General features: G+C 44.8%; 1 protein-coding gene across 2 annotated transcripts in view; it reads right to left on the reverse strand.

The window, feature by feature from the left end:
• Window positions 1–18,358, reverse strand: part of EPHB1 (EPH receptor B1) — a 717,470-nt gene that overhangs the window by 478,730 nt on the left and 220,382 nt on the right. For both annotated transcript variants that reach the window (XM_038762070.1, XM_038761987.1), the window contains exon 2: window positions 4,398–4,462. In XM_038762070.1, the coding sequence (XP_038617998.1) occupies window positions 4,398–4,462 (65 nt within the window). The remainder of the gene's footprint in view (window positions 1–4,397; window positions 4,463–18,358) is intronic.

The following is an 18,358-nucleotide window of genomic DNA, read 5'->3' on the forward strand; positions in this document are numbered from 1 at the left end:
TAGATCGAGAACAGAAGGGGACCAAGCACTGAACCTTGGGGAACCCCCACAGTAAGGGGATGAGAGGGGGAGGAGGCGCCTGCAAAAGAGACTGAGAATGAAGGACCGGAGAGATAAGAGGAGAACCAGGAGAGGACGGAGTCTGTGAAGCCAAGGTCGGATAGTGTGTTGAGGAGAAGGGGGTGGTCCACAGTGTCGAAGGCAGCTGAGAGGTCGAGGAGGATCACTACTCTGTTTCTCAGTTTCTTCATCTATAAAATGGGTATTCAATACCTGTTCTCCCTCCTACTTAGACTGTGAGCTCCATTTAGAACAGGATTAACATCTATCTACACCAGATCTTAGAACAGTGTTTGGCATAGAATAAGCACTTAACAAATTAACGTAAATATTCCTGGGAAAATAATGATCGTTCCGATCTCAGAGTCCTATAGGTCCTTCCTTAGTAACTGGTGTCTAGACCTAAGGAATCTATGCCTTTAGAAAGTTGGCTCGCTATTTTGAATAAGCACTGGGAGTTAAATGTTTTGAAATGTTTTGTGCAAAGTGAAATCTGCCAGTTTGGACTTTTCCCTCATTGACGATAAGCACGGGGAAATGGTAATGAAGTTGATCGGCGAGTTTAATGAGTATGTTTGTTGTGCACGCAGAGTAGTTTTCACCCAGGAAGAAAACAAACTGGAAATTGTGTCAACATTTCATGAAAATTCATGTAAAGCTTCTAGTGATCTTGCAATTTGCCAGACAATAGCCTGTTGCTGAAATCCAACCAAAAGGGATGTGCCGAAGCTTCTGGGGATTCCTGGGGAATCCTATGGAGGTTTGCAAAGTCAAACCATGCTGGGAAGTGGCAAGGCCTACTGGAAAGAGTACAGGTCTAGGAGACAGAAGGAGCTGGGTTCTAATCCCTGCTCCGTCATTTGTCTACTGTGTGACCTTGGGGAGGTTACTTGACATCTCTGTGCTTCAGTTACCTCATCTGTAAAATGGGGATTAAGACCATGAACCCCATGTGGGACATGCACTGTGTCCAATCTGATTAGTTTGTATCTACGGAAAGGGCACGGGCTTGGGAGTCAGAGGTCATGGGTTCTAATCCTGGCTCCGCCACTTGTCTACTGTGTGACTTTGGGCAAGTCACTTAACTTCTCTGGGCCTCAGTTACCTCATCTGTAAAATGGGGAATAAGACTGTGAGCCCCAAGTGGGACAACCTGATGACCTTGTATCTACCCCAGCACTTAGAACAGTGCTTGGCACATAGTAAGCATTTAACAAATACCAACATTACTACCCCAGAGTTTAGGACGGTGCCTGGCACATAGTAAGCATTAAAAAAAAAACATAAAAAAAATACTGCTGTGTTCTCCCACCTCCCAGTAGCACTTCAGGACCTCCATCTTCTTTTCATGACAACAAAGTTATTAATATCCGGCCCTGGGATGAGAAGCCTTGAAGGAGGGTGGATTATTTATTTATCTATTCATTCACTTATTTATTTATACTAATGTCTGTCTCCCCCTCTAGACTTTGAGCTTGTTGTGGGCAGGAATGCACCTGCTTGCTGTTATATTATACTCTCCCAGTACAATAGTACAGTTAGTACAGTTCTGTGCACACAGTAAGTGTTCAATAAATACGAATGAATGAATGAATGAATGAATGAATGACTGGGAGTCAGAGAGGAAAAGTTACTTAAGTTACATCTGTTGTGAGTAGCAGGGCGATCTGGAAAATAACAGTCTGCTTATAGATAGAGGCAGTTGTTTACCACTGAAGGTAGGGAACTTGTCTACAAACTCTCTTGTAGTGAATGCCCCCAGGCACTTAGTACAGTGCTCTGCACACAGTAAGCGCTCAATAAATGCAATTGATTGTTTGATTGATTTAAAGCCCCTTGTGGTGCATGTGGTTGTCACCAACACACTTTAAAAGGAGTTTGAAAAGTCAGATGTAGACTGTAGACTCTAAGCTCACCATGGACGGGAAATGCATCTATCAGCTCTGTTGTAGTGCACTTTCCCAAGCGTTAAGTACAGTGTGGTTCAGTGGAAAGTTCATGGGCTTTGGTGTCAGAGGTCATGGGTTCAAATCCTGGCTCCGCCAGTTGTCAGCTGTGTGACTTTGGGCAAGTCACTTAACTTCTCTGAGCCTCAGTTACCTCTTCTGTAAAATGGGGTTTAAAACTGCAAGCCCCACCGTGGGACAACCTGATCACCTTGTAACCTCCCCAGTGCTTAGAACGCTGCTTTGCACATAGTAAGTGCTAAATAAATGCTATCATTGCTATTATTGCAGTGCTCTGAACAAAGTAAGTGCTCAATAAATACCATCAATTGATGGATAAATGTGCTCCTGTGGGATCCTAGTACCTTTCAGGTGGAACCTGTGAGGAGAAGTGGGTGGAGCTAGTTGTCAGCTGCCATAAAGTGAGTTGAAGTTGAGGGATGTTTTGAAAGGCATGATAAAGCCAAACTGAGGCAAATTAACAATATAGAAGACTGCGAGGACCCAACAGCATCAGTTAGACCTTATAGAACTGGGGTGATTCTCGGAGAGCCAAGTTTCTGAAAATATCCTGACCTTAAAGGGCAGAAACTAAAATGGCCCCCCAAATTCTGAGCACAACCTCTCCAGTAACAGGACTTGGAAGAGTCTTTTGCTACTGTTATTATAATGGCATTTATTAATGGGGCTTCCCATTTTACAGATGAGGTAACTGAGGCACAGAGAAGTTAAGTGACTTGCCCAAAGTCACACAGCTGACAATTGGTAGATTTGGGATTTGAACCCATAGCCTCTGACTCCCAAGCCCGGGCTCTTTCCACTGAACCACACTGTTTCTCGTTGCTTCTTTTGTTGACGCATCAGTAATATTGTTGCATCATTCAGTCGAATTTAATGAGGGCTTACTAGGTGCCAAGCACTGTACTAAGCACTTGGAAGGGTACAATATAACAACAAATACACACATTCCTGCCTAAAACGAATATCAGTCTCATCAATCACTCTAACCCCTGAATCGCACCGTCATCCACATTGTCTTTGAACTCCAGAAAAACAGCTATGCATGTGCATACACATACATACACACACACACACACACACACACACACTCTTCTAGTGTACATCCAGCGTAGAAAAAGAAAATGCCTTTCACCCATGAATTTGAATTGACACAGCACATCAGACAACCCCCTAAATCTGGGGCAAGAAACAAGATCATTATATTTCCATGGGGGTGGGTGGAAGAGGGTTGACTTCTTATCGATCCTAAGTTAAGGAAAGATTTCACTGTAGTCCTAACCTGTTCCAAAGCAATGCATGCACTCACAACTGTTTCTTTGAGTGTGCAATAACCACAGAGACTCACCCTGGAGAAAAATGCTCCCTAATTCAGTACACATCCTAGGGGTGCCATTCTCTGACAGCATCAACTGGACAAGAGATCATGAGCTTCCAGCCTGGCCTCGTTGTGTGCAAGGAATATGTCTTCCAACCCTGTTATAGTGCACTCCCTCGAGCGCTCAGTACAGTGCTCTAGACAGAAAGTTTGTTGTGGGCTGGGAATGTGACTGTTATATTGCCACATTGCAATCTCTACTCATTCTATTTGTTCTGACGATTTTGACACTTGTCTACACGTTTTGTTTTGTTGTCTGTCTCCCCCTTCTAGACTGTGAATCCGTTGTTGGGAAGGGACCGCCTCTATATGTTGCCAACTTGTATTTCCCAAGCGCTTAGTACAGTGCTCTGCACACAGTAAGTGCTCAATAAATGATTGAATGAATTCTCCCAAGCGCTTGGTACAGTGTTCTGCACACAGTGAGCACTCAATAAATATGACTTACTGATTGCTCTGCACACAGTGAGCACTCGATAAATACAACTGATTGATTGGCCTCCATCCTACCCCCAGGGCCAATGGGGGCCGTTGGGGAGGGCAACCCTTAAAGTCTCAGACTATGGTAGACAATCAGACCATCATCTCCCCCATGACCCAATCCAGGATGGTTAACTTCTCACAGTCCTCTTTTCCCCTTGAGAAAAATGGAGCTGATTTGAGGGATGCCGATTCCCCTGTAGCAGTTCAGTGGGAATTTCATGTTCCTAAGTGCAAAGTTTGGTGGAAATCCATGAGCTCTCTCTCCTGGGGCCAGACCATTTTGTTTCCAGGTTCTGATCAGATCACATTTTGTAGCATTGACCGAATGGTGCGAACATCTCCTGACCAGAAAGGTTGGCCAATGCATCATTTGGTTATGCTGTTCAGTCATCCTTCTCTTCCCTGCAATCCGCTCAATCTTTGTGAAATTCTCCCTTCCCACCCCAGCCCACTTTAAGGTAACTAAGCAGCCAACTGAAGCCCCAGGGAAGGACCCAGACACAGACACTTACCCCCGATGCAGGGTTGGCCGTCCAGCCGAGTTCGGCGGTAGCTGTGCGGGTATCCATTAAGGTTTCTGTGGAATCGAGAACAAGAAAACAAGTGAGTGGATCAGGCTCCCGGATAATTGCACAGGCTTATGTGGGTCTCCTTGCTGTACTTGAGATATGCCCACCTACTCTCTCATCTAGGGGGGGAATCCTGCTTCCTAGAAAGCTGCCTGTCAACCTACGCATCAAGCAAAATCTCCTCACTCTCGGCTTCAAGGCTGTCCATCACCTCGCCCCCTCCTATCTCACCTCCCTTCTTTCCTTCTCCAGCCCAGCTCGCACCCTCTGCTCCTCTGCCGCCGCTAACCTCCTCACTGTACCTGGTTCTCGCCTGTTCTGCCGTCGACCCCCCGCCCAAGTCCTCCTCCTGGCCTGGACTGCCCTCCCTCCCAACATCCACCAAGCTAGCTCTCTTCCTCCTTTCAAAGCCCTACTGAGAGCTCACCTCCTCCAGGAGGCCTTCCCAGACTGAGCCCCCTTTTTTCTTTCCTCCTGTCCATCCCCCCTGCCCTACCTCCTTCCCCTTCCCACAGCACCTGTATATATGTTTGTACAAATTTATTACTGTACTTATTTTACTTGTACATATTTACTATTCTATTTTCTTAATGATGTGCATTTAGCTTTAATTCTATTTGTTCTGATGACTTGACACCTATCCACTTGTTTTGTTTTGTTTTGTTGTCTGTCTCCCCCTTCGAGACTGTGAGCCCATTGTTGGGTAGGGACCGTCTCTATGTGTTGCCAACTTGTACTGGGGAAGCACTTAGTACAGTGCTCTGCACACAGTAAGCGCTCAATAAATACGACTGAATGATTGAATGAATGAAAGAAATTGTTCAGGTAGCATGTATTATTCAGTCAGTCCCACGACCCCTGGGCCTTGAATTTGGTTTCACAGTTGTAGAGGCAAAGCCCACAGGTGAGCAATCTTTCCCCCAATCCCATACTCTCCCAGCACATCTATGGATTTAGGAATTCTTTCAAATTAGGATAGGATCATAGTAGCAGAGGCACAGGAACACTCATGATATTAGGAACTGAACTGGGTCCAGGATGAAAAAAAAAAATCTCCTTTCTTCAGTAATAGTTCCAACAATCAATCAAAGGCATTTGTTGAGTTCTTATTTTGTACAGAGCTCTTTACTCAGCATTTGGAAGAGAACATTACAACAGCTGACACGTTGGTTGACACGTTCCCTGCCCACAAGGAGCTTATAGTCTAGAAGGGGAGACAATCAATTAATGGTATTCATAGAGTTCTTACTGAATGCAGAGCACCTTACTAAATGTTTGGGAGAGTACACTACAATAGCATTGGTAAATATGATCCCTGTTCTCAGGGAGCTTACAGTATAATGCTTAGAACAGTGTTTTGCACATAGTAAGTGCTTAACAAGTACCATAATCATTATTATTATAGTGGAGGGAGATGGATATTCAAGCAAAGGGAAGCAGTGGAGTATAATAACAATAATAATAATAATGGCATTTGTTAAGCACTTACTATGTGCAAAGCACTGTTCTAAGCACTGCGGAGGATACAAGGTGATCAGGCTGTCCCATGTGGGGCTGACAGTCTTAATTCCCATTTTACAGATGAGGTAATTGAAGCACAGAGAAGTTAAGTGACTTGCCCAAAGTCACACAGCTGACAAGTGGCAGATAGGTACATAGGTGTTGTGGGTCTGGGGGTGGTTTGAGGGTCAAGGTTCTTAAGAGGTACAGACCCAAGTGCAAAAGTGAAGCAAAAGGGAGTTTGAATCGGCTCAAAAAATGGCAGTTTTGTCAAGGAAAGCTTCTTGGAGAAGATATGATTTTAAGAGAACTTTAAAGATTAGGAGAGACAAATATGGGCTGTCGGATATGAAGGTGGAGGGAGTTCCAGGCAAGAGGGAGGATGTGAGGAAGGGGCTGAAAGTGAGCTTCTCCCACAGAGCCCTCAGTTCTTCTGAGCCCCTGCAGTGCTCGACAGCCATCCTACTGCATTTGGTCTCTAAACCCAAACTACCTTCTCCTGACACACAAAATGCTACTACTACTGCTAATAATAATAATGGCATTTATTAAGCGCTTACTATGTGCAAAGCACCGTTCTAAGCGCTGGGGAGGTTACAAGGTGATCAGGTTGTCCCACAGGGGGCTCACAGTGTTAATTCCCATTTTACAGATGAGGTAACTGAGGCCCAGAGAAGTGAAGTGACTTGCCCAAAGTCACACAGCTGACAATTGGCGGAGCCAGGATTCAAACCCATGACCTCTGACACCAAAGCCCATGCTCTTTCCACTGAGCCATGCTGCTTCTCCAAAATGACACACTCAACACCGCCTTTTCCATGGAACTGAACTCCCTTGCTCCCCTGTCCCTCTGCCGCTCTTGTACCACAAGCCCATAACCCTAGATCCCACTGAATCCCACAGTCTGTGGAGGAAATCCAGACATCTCTCTGACCTTGTCCACCTTAAATCCATTCTCATGTGCTTCAATTTGGCCCTCTCCACTGCCCGACAGCACTGCTTCTCCTTCCTAATTCAATCCCATACCCACAGCCTCCACCAGCTGTTCCAGACATTTAATTCCCTTCTCCAACCCCTTTCCCCTTGGCCTCCACCACCTTTTTCCTCTAATGATCTGGCCACATACTTTATCAACAAAATTGAAACTATCAAGCATGAGTGGATAGAGCAAGGGCCTGGGAGTCAGAAGGTTATGGGTTCTAATCCCAGCTCTGCCACTTGTCTGCTCTGTGACCCTGGGCAACTCATTTTACTTCTCTGGACCTCAGTTACCTCATCTGTAAAATGGAGATCCTCCATTTACCATTCTCCCCTTCTCCTCAATACTCTATCCAACGTTGGCTTCACAGACTCCGTCCTCTCCTGGTTCTCCTCTTATCTCTCCAGTTGTTCATTCTCAGTCTCTTTTGCAGGCTCCTCCTCCCCCACCCCCTTCCCCTTACTGTAGGGGTTTCTCAAGGTTCAGTTTTTTTATATAATGGCATTTTATTAAGCGCTTACTATGTGCAAAGCACTGTTCTAAGCGCTGGGGGATACAAGGTCATGAGGTTGTCCCACGTGGGGCTCACAGTCTTCATCCCCATTTTACAGATGAGGGAACTGAGGCACAGAGAAGTTAAGTGACTTGCCCAAAGTCACACAGCTGACAAGTGGCAGAGCCGGGATTTGAACCCATGACCTCTGACTCCAAAGCCCGTGCTCTTTTCCACTAAGACACGCTGCTTGGTCCCCTTCTGTTCTCGATCTACACTCACTCCCTTGGTGACCTCATTTGCTCCCACGGCTTCAACTATCATCTCTACGCTTATGACACCCAAATCTACATCTCTGCCCCTGCTCTCTTTCCCTCCCTCCAGGCTCGCATCTCCTCCTGCCTTCAGGACATCTCCATCTGGATGTCTGCCCGCCACCTAAAACTCAACATGTCCAAGACTGAACTCCTTGTCTTCCCTCCCAAACCCTGCCCTCTCCCTGACTTTCCCATCACTGTTGACGGCACTACCATCCTTCGCGTCTCACAAGCCCGCAACCTTGGTGTCATCCTCGACTCCGCTCTCTCCTTCACCCCTCACATCCAAGTCGTCACCAAAACCTGCCAGTCTCAGCTCCGCAACATTGCCAAGAATCGCCCTTTCCTCTCCATCCAAACCGCTACCCTGCTCGTTCAAGCTCTCATCCTATCCCGTCTGGATTACTGTATCAGCCTCCTCTCCGATCTCCCACCCTTCTGTCTCTCTCCTCTTCAATCCATACTTCACGCCGCTGCCCGGATTGTCTTTGTCCAGAAACGCTCTGGGCATGTTACTCCCCTCCTCAAAAATCTCCAGTGGCTACCAATCAACCTACGCATCAGGCAGAAACTCCTCACCGTTGGCTTCAAGGCTGCCCATCACCACCCCCTCCAACCTCACCTGCCTTCTCTCCTTCTTCAGCCCAGCCCGCACCCTCTGCTCCTCTGCTGCTAATCTCCTCACTCTGCCTCGTTCTCACCTGTCCAGCTGTCGACCCCTGGCCCACAATCTTCCCCCTGGCCTGCAATGCCCTCCCTCCACACATCCGCCAAGCTAGCTCTCTTCCTCCCTTCAAGGCCCTACTGAGAGCTAACCTCCTCCAGGAGGCCTTCCGAGACTGAGCCCCCTCCTTCCTTTCCCCCTCCTCCCCCCTCCATCCCCCCGCCTTACCTCCTTCCCCTCCCCACAGCACCTGTATATATGCATATATGTTTGTATGTATTTATTACTCTATTTCATTTGTACATATTTATTCTATTTATTTTATTTTGTTAACATGTTTTTTTTTGTTCTCTGTCTCCCCCTTCTAGACTGTGAGCCCACTGTTGGGTAGGGACCATCTCTATATATTGCCAAATTGTACTTCCCAAGAGCTTAGTACAGTGCTCTGTGCACAGTAAGTGCTCAATGAATACGATTGAATGAGTGAATGAATGCGTGAATGAATGAAATTAAGTCTGTGAGCACCATGTGGGACAGGGATTGTGTCCAGCCCTACTTGCTTGTACCTATCCTGGCCCTTCGTACAGTGCCTGGCACATAGTAAGTGTTTAACAAATACTATTATTATTATCATCCTCTCCCTAAATTCTCCCCTGCTCTTCTCCAATCCCCCCTTCTACCTTCTTTGACTCTCCCTTTATTCCATACAGTAACTCAAAATGAAATCTCTCGCCTCCTCTCTAAATCCATCCCCTTCACCTGTATTTCTGACCCCATCCCTTCATTGTGGCTCAGTGGAAAGAGCACGGGCTTTGGAGTCAGAGGTCGTGGGTTCAAATCCCGATTCTGCCAATTGTCAGCTGTGTGAATTTGGGCAAGCCACTTAACTTCTCTGGGCCTCAGTTACCTCATCTGTAAAATGGGGATGAAGACTGTGAGCCCCCTGTGGGACAACCTCATTACCTTGTAACCTCCCCAGCACTTAGATCAGTGCTTTGCACATAGTACGCAGTTACTAAATGCCATCATTATTATACCATCTTAAAACACTCACCCCCTCCCTTCTTCCCTCCTTGACTACAACCTTCAACTGTTCACTTTCTAACGGCTTCTTTTCCACTACTTTCAAACATGCTTATGTTAAATGTCCTATCCTAAAAAAAAAAATAAATAACCCTTCCATGACCCCACAGCTCTCTCCAGTTATCACCTCATCTCCCTCCTACCATTTTTCTTCAAATGTCTTGAGAGAGTTGTTTACACCCATTGTCTCCACTTCTTCTCCAATTAAACCCCTAGATCCTCTCCAATCTGGCTTCTGCCCCCTTCACAACAAAGAAACAGCCCTCTTTAAGGTCACCAATGATCTCCTTTTTGTCAAATCTGACAGCCTCTACTCCATCCTAATCATCAATCGTATTTATTGAGCGCTTACTATGTGCAGAGCACTGTACTAAGCGCTTGGGAAGTACAAATTGGCAACATATAGAGACAGTCCCTACCCAAAAGTGGGCTAATCTTCCTAGACCTCTCAGCCTCTTTTGATACTGTACAGCACCCCCTTCTCCCTGAAACTTTATCAAACCTTGATTGACTAACACTGTCCTCTCTTGTTTCTCCTACTCTTCTGACCATTTCTTCTCAGTATCTTTTGTTGGCTCTTCCTCTGCCTCCCACCCTGACAGCAGAGATCATTCAAGGCTCAGTTCACACCTCAAATTTAACATCTCCAAAACAGAACTCAGCATCTTCCCACCCTAACCCTGCCTTTCCCCTGACTTTCCTGTTACTGTAGATAGCACCACCATCCTTCCTGCCTCTCAAGCCCATAATCCAGGCATTATCCTTGACTGTCTCTCTCATTCAACCCAGATATTCAATTTGTCACCAAATCCTGTCTGGTTTCCTTCACAACATAGCTAAAATCCACCCTTTCCACTCCATTCAAATTGCTACCATGATCATTCAATCCCTTATCCTATCCCACCTTGACAACTAAATGTTCCTCCGCGCTGACCCCCTGGCCTCCTGTCTCTCCCCGCAGCCCTCCATACTTCACTCTGTTACACGGATCATTTATTACCAAAATAATTCACTCCATGTCACCTCACTCCTCAAGAAACTTTGGTAGTTGCCCATCCACCTCCGCATCAAAGATAAACTCCTCATCATTGGCTTTAAAGCACTCAATCAGCTTGCCCCACCCTACCTCACCTCACTAATCTCCAGCTACAGCATAGCCCACACACTTCACTCTTCTGGCGCTGATTGACTCACCGTGCCCCGATCTCATCTATCTCACCGCTGACCCCTTTCCCATGACCTCCCCTGGGCATGGAACTCCCTCCCCTTCCATATATTCATTCATTCATTCAATTATATTTACTGAGCGCTTACTGTGTGCAGAGCACTGTACTAAATGCTTGGGAAGTCCAAGTTGGCAACATAGAAAGATGGTCCCTACCCAACAATGGGCTCACAGTCTAGAAGGGGAAGATGGACAACAAAACAAAATACGTGGACAGGTGTCAAGTCGTCAGAACAAATATAATTAAAACTAAATGCACATCATTAACAAAATAAATAGAATAGTAAGTATGTACAAGTAAAATAAATAGAGTAATAAATCTGTACAAACATATATACAGGTGCTGTGGGGAGGGGAAGAAGGTAGGGCAGGGGGATGGGGAGGAGGAGAGGAAAAAGGGGGCTCAGTCTGGGAAGGCCTCTTGGAGGAGGTGAGCTCTCATGCCAGACCATCACTCTCCCCATCTTCAAAGTACTGTAAAGGTCACATCTCCTCTTTTCCCCAGCGCTCTCTTCCTTCTGCCTCATCTTTGTCCTTGGATCTGTGACCTCTGGACATTTGATATTCTCCCGAACCCCAACTCCACAGCACTTGTGTACATATCTTTAAATTATAAAGATTATTATAAATTCCTATAAATGATTAAATAATATTTTTTATAAATTATTATAATTATAAACTACTTATTTATTCATATTAATATTTGTGTCCCCCCACTAGACTGCCTGCTCCTTATGGGCAGGGGATGAGCCTGCTAATTCTGTTGTATTGTTCTCTCTAAAGCACTTAGTATAGTGTTCTGCACATAGTAAGCACTCAAAAAATACCACTGATTAATTGATTGTGTCCAACTCAATTACCTTGTGTCTATGCCAGCACTGAGGACAGTATCTGGCACATAGTAAGTGCTTAACAACACCATTATTATTATCAATAATAATGATAATGGCATTTATTAAGCACTTACTATGTGCAAAGCACGGTTCTAAGCACTGGGGAGATTACAAGGTGATCAGGTTGTACCACGGGGGGGCTCACAGTCTTAATCCCCATTTTACAGATGAGGGAACTGAGGCACAGAGAAGTGAAGTGACTTGCCCAGAGTCACACAGCTGACAATTGGTGGTGCCAGGATTTGAACCCATGACCTCTGACTCTAAAGCCTAGGCTCTTTCCACTGAGCCATGCTGCTTCTCGATTATTTGAGATCGAGGCAAGTTAGAATGAAATGTATGGGCTGAGTTGTTATTTTAGAGGAATCAGTTTAAGCAGGAGAGGGAGAGTGTGGCAACCTGTATCCTTAAGAGAAGTAGTCCCTTCATTCATTCAGTCGTATTTATTGAGCGCTTACTGTGTGCAGAGCACTGTACTAAGCACTTGGAAAGTACAATTCGGTGACATATAGACAGTCCCTACCCAATAACGGGCTCACAGTCTAGAAGGGGGAGCCAGACAGCAAAACAGAACAGGTGGACAGGAGTCAATACCATCAAAATAAACAGAATTACAGACATACACATCATTGATAAAATAGAGTAATTAATATGTACAAATATACACAAGTGCTGTGGGGAGGGGAAAGGGATAGGGCAGAGGGAGGGAGTGGGGGTGATGGGGAGGGGAGGAGGAGCAGAGGATAAGCGGGGGCTCAGTCTGGGAAGGCCTCCTGGAGGAGGTGAGCTCTCAGTAGGGCTTTGCAGGGAGGAAGAGAGCTAGCTTGATGCATGTGTGGAGGGAGGGCATTCCAGGCCAGGGGAGCCTACTCCGGTCTGGAGGCTATTCCCATCTGTTTCTCCTCACTCTGGAGTAGTAAATAGGGCCCAGGCCTGGGAGTCATTAGGTCTTGGGTTCTAATGCTGCCTCTGCCATTGTCTGCTGCGTGGCCTTGGACAAGTCATTTCACTTCTCTGTACCTCAGTTACCTCAGCTGTAAAATGGAGATTAAGACTGTTCGCCCCACATGGGACAGGACTGTGTCCAACCTGATTACCTCTTATCCATCCCAGTGCTTAGTACAGAGCCTGGCACATAGTAAGCACTTAACAAATACTGTTATTACTATTATTATTATTATCATTCCCTGCAATGAAGGCGGATTGCCAGGCTCTTTACAGCAACAAAGATAAACATCTCTCTGCCTCTTGATGTTGAGTAGACTCATGATTCAAGTGATTTGATTATAGTGTGTCCTAGTGGAAAGAGTGCAGGTCTGGGCATCAGAGGACCTGGGTTCTAATCCCTGCTCCACCATTTGTTTTGGGCAAGTCACTTAAATTCTCTGGGCCTCAGTTACCTCATCTGTTAAAAGAAGATTAAGACAGTGAAGCCTATATGGGACAAGGACTGTGTCCAACCTGATTGTTGTTGGGTAGGCACCGTCTCTATATGTTGCGAACTTGTACTTCCCAAGCGCTTAGTACAGTGCTCTGCACACAGTAAGTGCTCAATAAATACGATTGAATGAATGAATGATTGTCTTTTATCTACTCCAGCACTTAGTATAGTGCCCTAGCACATAGTAACACTTAGCAAATACCAAAAAAGAAAAAAATCAAAGGACATTAATTTGTAAGAATTAAGCCTACTGAATGTTCTTTCTGAAAGGTAGCAATCAATAGGGCAAAGGCATTTACTGAGTGCTAACACAACACTGTAGTAAGTGCTTGGGAAAATACAATACAGCAGAATTAGCAGACAAATTCTCTGCCAATAATGAGTTTACAGTCTAGAGATGAGGTGAGAACAAAGTATTACTGACTCACTGCATCTCTAATCCTAGACGCTTAGTCTAGTAATAATGATAATAATAATAATGGCATTTATTAAGCACTTACTATATGCAAAGCACTGTTCTAAGAGCTGGGGAGGTTACAAGGTGATCACGTTGTCCCACAGGGGGCTCACAGTCTTAATCCCCATTTTACAGATGAGGGAACTGAGACACAGAGAAGTTAAGTGACTTGCCCAAAGTCACACAGCTGACAAGTGGCAGAGCCGGGATTTGAACCCATGACCTCTGACTCCAAAGCCCATGCTCTGTCCACTGAGCCACGCTGCTCCTTTGTGTACTCTGTATACAGTGAGTGCTCCATAAATGCTATTGGTTGAGTGATTGATTATAATGTAACATAAATAAACCAAGGCTAGTCAAGTCCTAAAAATGCCTAGAGATCCTGAATATGACTGAGGATATTCCTGTGTCATGGTTCCTGCCCTCAGGAAGTTTACATTCTAGGATTCCGCACCTGCTTGGGCTTATGGCGTGAATCAGGCTGAACTTTTGGAAAACCGAGAAGCAAGCTTGGAAGACATGAATTTAATCCTCTCTCGCCTTCCCTTTCCTTTGTTTTTGTGGAAATGTGTGCTGATAGGAGAATGGAGACAGGGAGGAGAGGAAGGAGGAGTTGAGAGTTAGAACTATGAGGGGAAAGGAATTAGCAAATGTAAGAAAGATCGATGTTGGTTGGCAACAGTGCTTGTGGGCTGGTAACAATGCTTGTGGACTGGTAATCAATTCATCAATAAATTCATCAATTATACTTATTGAGCACTTATTGTGAGCAGAGTATTGTACTATAAGCTTGGGAGAATACAATATAGCAGACAACAAGCTTACAATCTAGGGGAGAGACAGACATTAACATGAATAAATGAATTACAGATATGTATATAAGGTCACAAATTCTAATCCTGACTCCACTACATATCAGCTGTGTGACCCTGGGCAAGTCATTTCACTTCTCTGGGGTTCAGTTACCTCATTTGTAAAATGGGGATACAGACTGTAAGTGCCACGTGGGACAGGGACTGTGTCCGACCCAATTTGCTTGTATCCACCCTAGCCCTTAATACAGTGCCTGGCACAAAGTAAGTGCTTAATGCATATCATAATTATTATTAATACTATTATAAGTTCTGTGAGACTGGCGGGGGGTGGGGGGGAGATGAAAAAAGGGAGCAATTCCAAGAGCAAGGGTGATGCAGAAAGGAGTGGGAAAAGAGGAAATGAGAGCTCAGACAGAGAAGGCCTCATGGAAATGTTCGATTTATCACCAAATCCTATGGGTTCAGCCTTCACGACATGACTAAAATCTGTCCTTTCCTTTCCATCCAAACTGCAACCACCTTAATACCGTCATTTATCTTATCTCGCCTTGATTTCTCTCAGCCTCCTTGTTGTCTTTCCTCACTCCAGTTCATACTTCACTCCGCTTCTTGGATCATTTTTCTACAAAAACGTTCAGTCCATGTTTCACCACTCCTCAAGAACTTCCAGTGGTTGCTCATCTACCTCAGCATCAAAGAGAAACCCTTTACCATGAGCTTTGAAGCATTCAATCATCTTGTTCACCTCACCTCGCCGCTCTCCTACTACAACCCAGTCTGCACACTTTGCTCCTCTAATTCCAACCTATTCACTGGCCCACATCCTCTCCCTCTCTCTAACTTGTAACGTCCCCCCTCTTCATATCTGATAAACACTTTCCCCATCTTCAAAGCCTTATTGATGGTACATCTCCAAGAAGCATTCTCTGACTAAGCTCTCACTTGCTCTTTTCCACTCCCTTCTTCGTCGCTCTGATTTGCTCCCATTTTTCACCCCTCTCTCAGCCCCAAAGCACTTACGTATATCCCAAAATCAATCAATTGCATTTATTGAGCACTTACTGTGTGCAGAGCACTGTACTAAGCGCTTGGGAAGTACAAGTTGGCAACATATAGAGACGGTCCCTACCCAACAGTGGGCTCACAGTCTAGAGGGGGAGACAGAGAACAAAACAAAACATATTAACAAAATAAAATAAATAGAATAGATATGTACAAGTAAAATAAATAGAGTAATAAATACGTACAAACATATATACATATATACAGGTGCTGAGGGGAGGGGAAGGAGGTAAGGCGGGGTAAGTAAATGTATTTACTTATAGTAAAGTCTGTCTATTCTCTAGACCATCAACTCACTTTGGGCAGGGAATTCTTCATTCAATCGTATGTATTGAGCACTTATTGTGTGCAGAGCACTGTACTAAGCACTTGAATGTGTCTACCAACTCTGTTATTTTGTACTCTCCCAAATGCTTAGTGTAGTGCTCTGTACACAGTAAGCACTTAATAAATACAATTGATTGATTGATTGATTGATGTGCCTTCAATAATAATAATAATAATCATGATGATGGTATTTGTTAAGCACTTACTATGTGCCGAGAACTGATCTAAGCACTGGGGTAGATACAAGGTAATCAGGTTGTCCCACGTGGGGTTCACAGTCTTAATTCCCATTTGACAGATGAGGTAACTGAGACACAGAGAACTTAAGTGACTTGCCCAAAATCACATAGTTCATGTGGTGGAGCCGGAATTAGAACCCACGACCTTCTGACTCCCAAGACCATGGTATTTCCACTAAGCCACGCTGCAAGTAACAGAACTACTGGACTGGTAACGGTGTTTGTGGACTGAAGACTGCTCATAGGTTTGTATCTGGTTCTGTGGATTGATAAAAGTACTCCGGGACTGATAACAGTGCTCTTGGACTGCTGAGTGCTCAGCGTGCGCATAATAGTGCTTATGAGTAGCAGCATGGCTTAGTGTATAGAGCAAGGGCCTGGTACTCAGAAGGATCTGGCTTCTAACTAGGATTCTTCCACATTTCTGCTGTGTGACGCTGGGCAAGTCACTTATCTTCTTTGAGCCTCAGTTACCCAATCTGTAAAATTGGGATAAGAGTATGAGCCCCATGTGGGCCTGGGACTGCGTCCGACCTGATTAACTTGTATCTACCCCAGCGCTTAGACCAGTGCTTGACACATAGTAAGCTCTTTACAAATACCATAATGATTACTATTATTGTTATTATTTTGGCTCAGCAGGGCCAAAGCTGCAGTGACCATTCCCAGTTCATCCTTTCAGCGGTGATGAATTGAGCCCGCTGTTGGGTAGGGACCGTCTCTATATGTTGCCAACTTGTACTTCCCAAGCGCTTAGTACAGTGCTCTGCACACAGTAAGCGCTCAATAAATACGACTGAAGGAATGAATGAATGAATGATGACGTTTTTCTTGTCCACCTTTTTTCCTATTTTCATTGGTGTGGTCAGCTGACAGACCGGACGTGGGTGTCCTTTGCCCACCTATAGAGGTTAGGGGGGCTTTCCACGGGACATGAGACTGACAGCTAATTTTCCCTGGATTGGCTCCTTGTGAGTATATTGATGTTTGATACGAATTAATTGCACATCCTGGTAAAAGCTGGATAAATAAGAAGCTTGGCTTAGTAGACGGAGCATGGGCATGGGAGTCAGAAGGATCTGGGTTCTAATTCTAGGAGGCCTTCCCAGACTGATCCCCCTCCTTCCTCTCCCCCTCCTCATCCTCCCCATCCCACCAACCTTACCTCCTTCCCCTCCCCACAGCACCTGTATATACGTATATATGTTTGTATGTATTTGTTACTCTATTTATTTATTGTATTTGTACGTATTTATTCTATTTATATTTATTCTATTTATTTTATTTTGTTAATATGCTTTGTTTTGTTGTCTATCTCCCCTTTCTAGACTGTGAGCCTGCTCTTGGGTAAGGACCGTCTCTATATGTTGCCAACTTGTACTTCCCAAGCACTTAGTACAGTGCTCTGCACACAGTAAGCGCTCAATAAATGCGATTGATTGAATGAATCAATAAATGAATAATTTGGATTCCTCCACATTTCTGCTGTGCCCAGAAAGAGCTTACACTCTATTGGGGAGGAAAACATAAGCATATTTAAATCGAATAAAATAAAAATTAATGGATGGCAAGGTTATTTCAATGTTTTGGAATTCCCCTTGCTTTCATGACTAGTCATTGAGGCCTAATTGGTCTCTTCTGCCCACTTGGCGCGTTACTACTAGGTGTTTTATACAGTTCTAAAAATGAGGGAAAAATGTCTTTCACAGCTGAAACCCTAAAGTACTTTCGCTAATTAATACCAAAATTATATCTTTCTTCCTTTTGCCCCCCACAAATTTGGTCAGCTAGCCTTCTGGCCAAAGACATATGCATGGCATAGTAGATAAAGCATGGGCCTGGAAATCACAAGGTTATGGGTTCTAATTCCGGCTCTACCATGTGTCTGCTGTGTGGCCTTAGGCAAGGCACTTCTCTGTGCCTCAGCTACCTCATCTGTAAAATGGGGATTAAGACTGTGAGCCCCATTGACACCTGTCTACATGTTTTGTTTTGTTGTCTGGCTCCACCTTCTAGACTGTGAGCCCATTGTTGGGTAGGGACTGTCTTTATAAGTTGCCAAATTGTACTTCCCAAGCGCTTAGTACAGTGCTCTACACACAGTAAGTGCTCAATAAATATGATTGAACGAATTAATGAATGACCTAGGGCAAGTCACTTAAATTCTCTATGCCTCAGTTACCTCATCTGTAAAATGGGGATGAGTGCCGAATTGTACTTTCCAAGCACTTAGTACAGTGCTCTGCACCCAGTAAGTGCTCAATAAATACAAATGAATGAATGAAGAATGTGAGCCTCATGTGGGACAGGGACTGTGTCCAACCTAACTTGTACCTACCCAACACTTAGAACAGTGCTCAACACAAAGTAAGTGCTTAACAAGTACCACAATTATTAAAGAAGCGTGAC

Source organism: Tachyglossus aculeatus, chromosome 1, assembly GCF_015852505.1.
Source record: "Tachyglossus aculeatus isolate mTacAcu1 chromosome 1, mTacAcu1.pri, whole genome shotgun sequence".
Taxonomy (NCBI): Eukaryota; Metazoa; Chordata; class Mammalia; order Monotremata; family Tachyglossidae; genus Tachyglossus; species Tachyglossus aculeatus.